We start from the raw sequence: 9,079 nt of genomic DNA, 5'->3' as shown, positions 1-9,079 counted from the left end.
TTTGAAAGTTGATTCCCTCGTTTGAAATTGAATCCCATCGTTTGTAATGGATCCTATCGTTTGAAACCCACCGTTTGAACCTGATCCCACCGTTTGAACCTGATCCCACCGTTTGAACTTGATCCCATCGTTTGAAAAGTGACTGTCCGTTTGAAACTGTTGTGTAAACTAAAATCTGTCGTTTGAGACTGTTTCACCGTTTGAACATTAGCAGTCCGTTTGAATCAACAGTCCGTTTGAAAATATACAATTCGTTTGAAAGAGTGTTTTCGTTTGAAATGGATAATCAGGATTTTTACAACCTGTTTTCGGGAGTTGGTGCTACTCAAAGTCCGACGAGCATCATGCAAAACATCAACTTAGAAAACGAACTGGGAACCATGCAGAAGCCGCCAAAGTTGATGAGTTTAGATGAGTATTCGGGATGGTCCGGGAGATTCAAAAATTGGGTGCAGGCCAACCATCTAGAGTGCTGGATAAAAATCGAACGGAAGTATGTTCCTCCGGTAGATGGGTTGAATATGTTGAAGACCATCGCAAGTCTTACAGATGCAGAGCAGATTGAATTCAAAGCAGAAAAGAAGATGGTTAGCATTCTGCAGCAAGCAATAAAAGAGGATATACTAGTTCTGCTACAACACGATGATAGTGCACAGTCGATATGGCAAGCTTTAGAACAGAAATTCAAAGGCAGTGCGTCGATGATCAAGAGTAAGAAAGCACTGATAAAGAAAGAATTTGATATATTCACGGGAATTAAAGGTGAATCGACAAAGAAGCTTATTGAAAGGTATTGTCATCTGGTGGTAGAGATGAGAAGGTTGAAAATCAAAAAGACGAATGAGGAGTGGATAGACAAGTTATGTGATGCGCTTCCCTATGAGGAATGGGGAACTTATTTGATGATGTTGAAAAATAGTTCAGATTTCGTGAACTATAGTTTGAGTGTGTTTATAGAGAAGATAGAGGCTCATGAGTTGGAATTGGTAAAGATCAAAAAGATGAACTCAGCAAATATGCCACAAGATGTGTCTTTGTATTATAAGAATAGTCCGGCAACATCAAATGTTCAGAGTCCGAAGATTCAAACCGGGTTTAGTGCAGACAACACTTCATCTGCTGCTCCAAATGCCTATCAATCGAGTCAGTCGACTCCATTTGCCAACTACGAGCCGAATGTCAAAATCTCAGAGCAAAATTCTCCTCAAAGTTCTACAGGGTCAAATCAACAGACGTTTGTGTCCGGTGTGCAGTGTAACATTGCGGTTAACATCAAGAATGGGAATGAAATCACCGAGAATGCAGCCAAGCAGCACATCGCGTTACTGGCATCAGTTCTGGAAGCTTATGAAGGTTTGGTCGCTGGTAGGATCGGTAATCCCGATATGACTAAAGAGGATTACGATCAGATCGATCCGGAAGAACTTGAACTGATAGATATAAAGTGGTGCATGGCGAGTCTGGTACGAAGAGCTCAACGCTTTTTGGAGATCACTGGTAGAAGCAGTTTGTCAGGCCCTGATCAGAAATTAGGGTTCGATAAGTCAAAGGTTACTTGTTTTAAGTGCAAAGAACGAGGTCACTTCAAGCGCGAATGTCCCAATCGTGAAGTGCAGAATCATCAGAATCCGTTTACAAACGATTATTACAGACAAGCTATATATCATCGACCAAATCAACAACCAGCTGTTCAGAGGCCTCAGATCGAGAATAAACCAGAGAAGGCGCTTATTGTAAATCAAGATGATGAAAAAGTTGCTTCTGGGTTTAGTTGGGATAAGTACGTACCGGGAAATGATGATCAGGCAATGATGGCTGAGGTAGTTGAGATTACCGAGACAGTTGCAGAGTCGAAGATTATTGATGAGGAAGTTACTGAGGTTGCTGAGGAAGTAGTTACTGAGATGGTAGATGAAGTTTCTGTAGTGGTGGTTGAAGAAGTTGTTGAGATTGTTGATCAAGTGATTCCGGAGGTTGTTGAAAAGGTTTCTACAGATAGTTCTGCAAAAGCTGAGGAATCAGTGACTGAAGTTCTCAACTTTCAATCACGGCAGGAGGAATTTGTTTATACAATGAAATCTATTCTGCCTCCTAATGTTTTTGATTCTTTTGCAGATTATTTTGAAGAGCCAAGAACTGGAACGTGTCCGAGATTTGAAGCAGAGAAAGAAGAAGTCGAGGAGATGATCGACGTGTCGAAGGAAATGACTGAAGAAGCTCTAAAAGAGATTGCAGATAAAGCGCTGATGAGCAAGTTAAAAGAGGTAGATTCAGACATCCAGGAGTCAGTTGATAAAGTGTCAGTTCTAGGAGAGGAAATTGGAGTCCTAGAGGTCAAAGTTGTCAAATCGTCTGAGTCAGAGTCAATTCAAGTCGGTAAAGTTGTCTGTGAGGATAAGAATGTAGATGAAAATGTTTTAATCCATGAAACACCATGTCAAAGTTGTTCACAACCTTGCATGGAGTGTCTTGAAAAAGACACTAAGTATCAGGAATTGAAACAACATACTGATTTGGTGAAGTTTGATCTAGAACAGGTAAAAGAGGCATATGACACGTTATCTAGGTCAATCAAAATGATTCAAAAAGAGAGTCTTGAAAATGATAAAGCAACAAAGTTGGCTCAATCCACATTGTTTGATAAACAAAGAGAAGTTAATTTTCATCTTGACACGATCGCATCTTTAAGAAAAGAACTTGAGTTGGTTAAAATTGAAAATGACCGAATTGACCAAAAATTGATGAGTTACGTGGCCTCATCTTATGTGTTAGAACAAATTGTACCTCAACAGCCACACGCTTCACCAGCCTTCAACAGCGTTCCACCCCCAATGTGGAATCACTACACACAGAAGTATCCAGATGGGGTGGAAGCTGCATTAAAGCTTAAATTGAAAACTATTGAAAGTGATTTGCCTGATAATATTGACATCACTTTCACTGCATCTGACACTGATAACGAATCCCAGGTTATCAAAACTGTCAATGATCAGGTGTTGGATGATGAAAGTGAAAATTCTGAGAAGGCTAACTCGGTGAAGTCTGTCTGTGATTCTGAGGAGGATGGGAATTTCTTAGATGGTTACTTGTCGAAAACGGATAAAAGTGCGAATGATGATTCAATCATGGTGGTTTACACTATGATTGGAACTGACAAACTTTATTCTGACATTGAGTTTCCGCTTCAGAACGTCAAATTCGAGAATGTTGAGAAAGTTTTTAAGTTGGTTGAACTGAGTGTTAACGAAATCAAGAAAAATGATTTCTTTTCGAAACTGAAAAAATCAGTTGGTTCTTCACGTCCCACTAGTTCGGAAAAGATAGACGGGGTGGGTAAAAGCCAAAACAAGAAAAATCAGTTAAAGAAAAAAGGTATTGGTTTTGAGAAGAAAATGGCTAAGCAGGTAGTCAAGCCGAAAGATAGGATTGATGATGTGTTTGTCGCTGGTCCTAGCACTGAAAATGAAAAAGAATATATCTTTAGTCAAAAAGCTGTTGACGATTTCAATGCAGCACAAACGCTGAAAGTGGAAACTGTTACTACCTCTTTTGTAGAGTATGATAAACGTGTGTGCTATCGTTGCAATGAAATCGGACATATGGCTAAACAATGTCAGAAAGTTTTTAAGAAACCAGTTGTTGGAAAATCTGTTCAAAATCAAGTGGTTGAGAAGCCAAAGGTTGAAAAACCTAAGGTTCAAAACAAAAATGTTTCAAAACAAATTGTTCAAAAACCTCGACCAAAATCACCGGTCGTTGCAAAAGATAAACAAGTGGTGGTTTCGCCGATCCGAATTCTTAAACGGGGTGAAAAGTTGAAGTCGGAGGATAAGCCAAAATCGACTTTCGAGATTGGCGAGTCTTCTAAGTCTCCCAAGACTTCGAAATTTTACCCTAAAGCGAAAACTTTTGAAAATCAGTCATGGGTCGCGAAATCTAAACCATCTGGTAAGATCAAAAAGATGGAAAGTGTGTTGAAAAATGAGTCACAGTTTGTGAAAGATGATGTTGCTGTGTTTGAGTCTGAACTCGATCAGTTTTTGTCGGAATTTCCCAAACTTCATAACAAAGTGAAACAAGATAAAAAGGAAATTGAGTCAAATGTCACATTTAACTTTCCGAAAACAACTGAGAAATGCAATGTAGTTTTTGGTTCAGTGTCGGAAGTTAAAAAGTCGTGGGCATCATTGTTTGAGTAATGTGTTTGTGTGTTGGTTGTAGGGGCTGCCCAAGTCTGTTCTTTCGAGGTGGATAATGGACAGCGGAGCATCACGCCACATGACTGGGTCATTAGCTCTCTTATATGATGTCAAAGCGATAAATGGAAGCTACGTGGGGTTTGTTGGAAACCAAGGTGGCAGAATTGTCGGCCAGGGAAAGCTTACCAACGGCGTAATATCTTTTGACAAAGTGAACTATATTGTAGAGTTGACAAACAACTTTTTGAGTATATCACAAATCTGTGATAAGGATTTTAGCGTTCATTTTACAAAATCAGAGTGTTTGGTTTTAAAGCCAGGGTTTAAAGTCCCTGATGAGTTGGTGCTGTTGCGCGCTCCGAGGGTTAACGATCTTTACATTAGATATGAGTGCTGCAACGCCAACAACTCCTCAAAAACAATGTTTTGTTACAAAATCAAAAGCTACTGAAAAAGAAACTGTGATGTGGCACCGGAAAATGGGTCATATTCATGTACGAAAGATGAATTTTCTGGTGCACAATGATTTAGTTGAGGGTGTAAATGTTAAGAATTTTCATTTGTCTGATGATTGCATTGCTTGTAAAAAGGGTAAACAGGTTCGAAAGTCACATCCGCAGAAGATGCTCAACACTATCGGGTTACCTCTCGAGAGATTGCACATGGATCTCTTCGGGCCTGTTAATGTCAAAAGCATCAGCGGGGATTCTTATTGTTTGGTGGTGACAGATGATTATTCGAGGTTTTCGTGGGTCGCATGTTTGGAAAGAAAGGATGAAACTTTCGAGACGTTGATGATTTTGTTTAAAAAGATGGAAACGGTGTACAAGCTGCCAATCAGAAGAATTCAGAGCGATAACGGAACGGAGTTCAAGAATAACAAATTGTACAAGTTCTGCAACGAGAAGGGGATAATACATGAATTCAGTGTGCCGTACACACCGCAGCAAAACGGTGTGGCTGAACGAAAGAACAGGACCCTGATCGAGACTGCACGTACAATGTTGGCCGATTCCAAGCTTCCGATTTACTTCTGGAGTGAAGCAGTGTCAGCGGCATGCTATACCTTGAACCGAGTTCTCACCGTGAAGAAATACAAAAAGACGTGTATTGAGCTGCTACATCGATACAAGCCAAATCTTGGGTTCCTAGAACCTTTTGGCTCTCCGTGTACTTTTATAGATGTTGATGGTAAATTCGGCGCAAAAGCTAATGAAGGGTTCTTTGTAGGATACGCCAGCCCGCTAAAAAGGGTATTTGTACCGTGTCTGGGGAAGGTGATTCAGGTCCATCATGTGGATTGTCAGAAGCACACACCGTCGCAACAACTTCCCGGACAAAGATTCCTGTTTGATTACGACAAGCTCTGGGAATCGTTTCATTTGCCGTCCGAGCCGAGTGATGAGGAACTTGCTCTTATGTACCTGTATCAGCAAAGTCAGTCACAAGAGCCAGTATCTAGACCGCTAGATGTTCCTACACCCACCGTGGGTACTCACGATGATGAAGCAGGACCGAGTGGAACCGTTCATATACCGCCAGAGGAACCAGAGGAACCAGCTCCATCATTTGACGTTTCTGACAACTCAGAGGAGGAACCCGCTCCTACCTTTGACGAGGAACCAAATGAGACATCAGAGGAGGCTGTTGATCAAATCATTGATCTCGACATTTCAAATCTGGAATCGGAAGTTGTGGTGCCTGATACTGTGATGCCACGGACACTGTCTTACCACCCTTCAGAACAAATTATTGGTGATCTACAGAGTGGTGTTAAGACGAGACAACAGATAGACCGTGCTTTTACATGTTTTTATTCAGATATTGCTGATATGCAGAAAGAAGTCTCATTCAAATGTTTTATTTCGCAGATAGAGCCCAGGACTTACAAAGAAGCATTGACCGAGGATAGTTGGGTGAATGCTATGCAGGAGGAACTGCAACAGTTTGAGAAATTGGGCGTCTGGAGACTTGTTGATCTGCCAAAGAACCAGAAGTTGATAAAGACGAAATGGGTGTTTAAATGTAAACGTGACGATAGAGGAGTCGTGGTGAGGAACAAAGCACGTCTAGTGGTCCAAGGCTTCAGCCAGCAGGAGGGAATAGACTATGAAGAGGTTTACGCGCCGGTCGCAAGGCTTGAAGCTATTCGTATCTTTCTAGCCTTTGCATCCTGGAAAGATTTCAAAGTCTATCAACTCGATGTTAAATCAGCTTTTCTGTATGGCAAGATTCGAGAAGAAGTTTATGTGGGGCAACCACCGGGGTTTGCAGATCCACTGAAGAGAGATAAGGTGTACCTACTGGACAAAGCATTATACGGTCTACACCAGGCCCTGAGAGCCTGGTACAAGACGCTTTCGACCTACTTGCTGGACAACAGGTTCACAAGAGGAACAGTAGACAGCACCTTGTTCACGAAAGAAGAAGCTGGACATTTGCTGATCGTGCAGATCTACGTTGATGATATAATTTTTGGTTCCACCAACGACGAGTTGTGCAAACAATTTGAGATTGTAATGAAGAAGAAGTTTGAAATTAGTTCTATGGGGGAGATGAAGTTCTTCCTCGGTTTACAAGTAGAACAACTGCCTGATGGAATCTTCATTCATCAGACGAAGTATGTAAAGGACGTGCTAGACAAGTTTGATATGACAGATTGCAGTCCTGCATCAACCCCCCTCGCACAGAACCATGGTATTTGTCCGGATGAACAAGGAGTGAAGATGGATGAAACGTTATACCGATCGATCATTGGTTCTTTAATGTATCTCACAGCTTCCCGTCCCGACATCATGTATCCGACATGTCTGTGTGCACGATATCAGTCGAATCCGAAGCAATCGCACCTGACGATCGTCAAACGCATCTTACGGTATTTGAAGGGTTGCCCAAGCATCGGCTTGTGGTACCCTCGTTCGGGTGATTTTACCTTATCCGGTTTCGCTGATTCAGATTTTGGTAGCTGTAAACAGAACGCAAAGTCCACCACTGCTGGGTGCCAGTTCTTCGGAACTCGGCTCGTTACCTGGCAGTGCAAGAAGCAAACTGCAGTTGCGCTCTCCACGTGTGAGGCTGAGTACGTCTCAGCCTCTAGCTGTTGCTCGCAGATCCTCTGGATCCAACAGCAGATGCGCGACTTCGGTCTGCAATTCTTGGATACTCCGATATTTGTGGACAATGAAGCAACTATAAATGTTACTAAAAATCCGGTTCACCATTCGAAAACAAAACACATTGAAATCCGTCATCATTTTATAAGAGATTGTTACGAAAAGAAATTAATACGGATTGAACATATGAGCACCGATGATCAGAAAGCTGATTTTTACACAAAACCGTTTGATAAAAAGAGATTTTATTATCTTTTAAGGTTAAATGGGATGAAAAATATGCAATCTGGGAGGGTAATCGAGTGTGAAGCCGAATTGGGCGGCGATCTGACATGAACCGTATCGTGTTGTCAATTTTTCTTTTGTACAGTTGTATTTTTTTTCTGCTTTTCGTGAAAAACAAAAACACAAAAATATGTTTTAGTTTTAGGGGGAGATATTCGCAGAAAAATACAAAAACATGATAAAACCATAAAAAATCCAAAAACATTAAAAAATGCCAAAAAGAGCTGTGTAGTATAGGGGAAATGATAGTACATCAGCTAGACGGGCACAGTACGCTAAAGAATTGTAATGTAAAAATGCAATTAAGCAGTCTCGCTAAAGATATGCCGGTAGGTTCTTACAGAATTAGTAGATCAGTTTGGGATATAAACTAAATTTAACTTGCGTTTTCGTGGGGAACACCTCCAGGATATATAGGTAACCCCTGAAATCCTGTTTGAAAGGTCCCGTATTCTGAGATACTAGGTCTTTATGCTCAGTGATATCTGGGGTATTATCCCGGGACTTCTGCTGTATGGAAATACTGACCTAGTCCCCGGATAATACTTTACACAAAAAGCTATGAAACATAAGCTTCACCCTCAGCATGCTGATGAAACAATAAAATTGATAGTCGCTGCTGTTGAAATGCAAAAGATCCTCTAAAGGGGACCCACCTTAAAGTCGAACCGTCATCTCTCTGCTGAACGGAAGTTCTGACCTGAGCTCTCACGGTTTCGCATCTACCCCCAACAGATATCAGCTGTGGTATATTCACCTGTAAGACTGAATACTGGGATCCGGATACGGGAGTATATACTGAGGTGGGAACACATGTTAACGTTTAAGTCTTTAAAACACTAATCACGTATCCCGAACAGATTGAAAGTTTTGCGAGAATTTAAATGGATCAATATATCGGCAATCTACGCGAACTGTTTAATGCTTAAAATGTAATATCAGCTTAACGGTACTTGCGTTCTGTCGGCAGCTGATATGATCCCCTAACACGCTCATAAAAATATTGTGTGTGTATATATTTCAGTTTGTACAGCTTAAAACCCAAAAAGATTTTCTTTTCTCATTTTATTTTCGACAACTGATACTGGGAATTGGAAGATCAAAGCCTGTGTGCAGATCATGTCAGTGTCTGATGAGGATTGGGAAAGCTGTGATTGCAAACTAAGATTGGTATAGTATTTGACAGATAAAACTTGAAATGTTCAAAGTTCATTAAGTTGAACTGTTTTTGAAACAAATCGTCAGGGTACTTCATAAATCGGATTATCCAGGGCCATTAATTTGGACTTGGTAGATCAAACAGTTGACCAAGGTCATTAACTTGGACTTGGTCAGCTGGGTAGAACAGTGTTCAATCAGAAAATTGCTTAAAATGAAAAGTTTTGAAAATTCAAGTGTTTGACCGTTTGAAAACTCAACCTACCGCTTGAAAATGGTTAACCGTTTGAAATCTGTTTACATCGTTTGAAAATCACTGACCGT

At 40.8% G+C, this 9,079-nt stretch overlaps 1 protein-coding gene across 1 annotated transcript; it reads left to right on the top strand.

Annotated features, from left to right (window-relative positions):
* The first annotated feature begins 278 nt into the window (after positions 1-278).
* On the top strand, positions 279-4,650 carry LOC110924517. Its single transcript, XM_035986240.1, has 6 exons — positions 279-790; positions 920-1,219; positions 1,652-2,402; positions 2,994-3,105; positions 3,514-3,695; positions 4,222-4,650. The coding sequence occupies exons 1-6, from the start codon at positions 279-281 to the stop codon at positions 4,648-4,650; spliced, it is 2,286 nt and encodes a 761-aa protein (XP_035842133.1).
* Positions 4,651-9,079: the final 4,429 nt, after the last annotated feature.

This window comes from Helianthus annuus, chromosome 17 (assembly GCF_002127325.2).
Source record: "Helianthus annuus cultivar XRQ/B chromosome 17, HanXRQr2.0-SUNRISE, whole genome shotgun sequence".
Taxonomy (NCBI): domain Eukaryota; kingdom Viridiplantae; phylum Streptophyta; class Magnoliopsida; order Asterales; family Asteraceae; genus Helianthus; species Helianthus annuus.
Note: the sequence above shows the minus strand (reverse complement) of the source record. Positions and strands in the feature narration are given on the sequence as shown.

What these genes read in the sequence shown, in the direction of transcription:
- LOC110924517 (XM_035986240.1), top strand. Translation starts at nt 279, where the DNA reads ATGGATAATCAGGATTTTTACAACCTGTTTTCGGGAGTTGGTGCTACT. An exon ending in ACAAAGAAGCTTATTGAAAG is followed by an intron (nt 791 to 919) that starts GTATTGTCATCT and finishes GTTGAAAAATAG; the next exon opens with TTCAGATTTCGTGAACTATA. An exon ending in TTGTCTGTGAGGATAAGAAT is followed by an intron (nt 2,403 to 2,993) that starts GTAGATGAAAAT and finishes GTCAATGATCAG; the next exon opens with GTGTTGGATGATGAAAGTGA.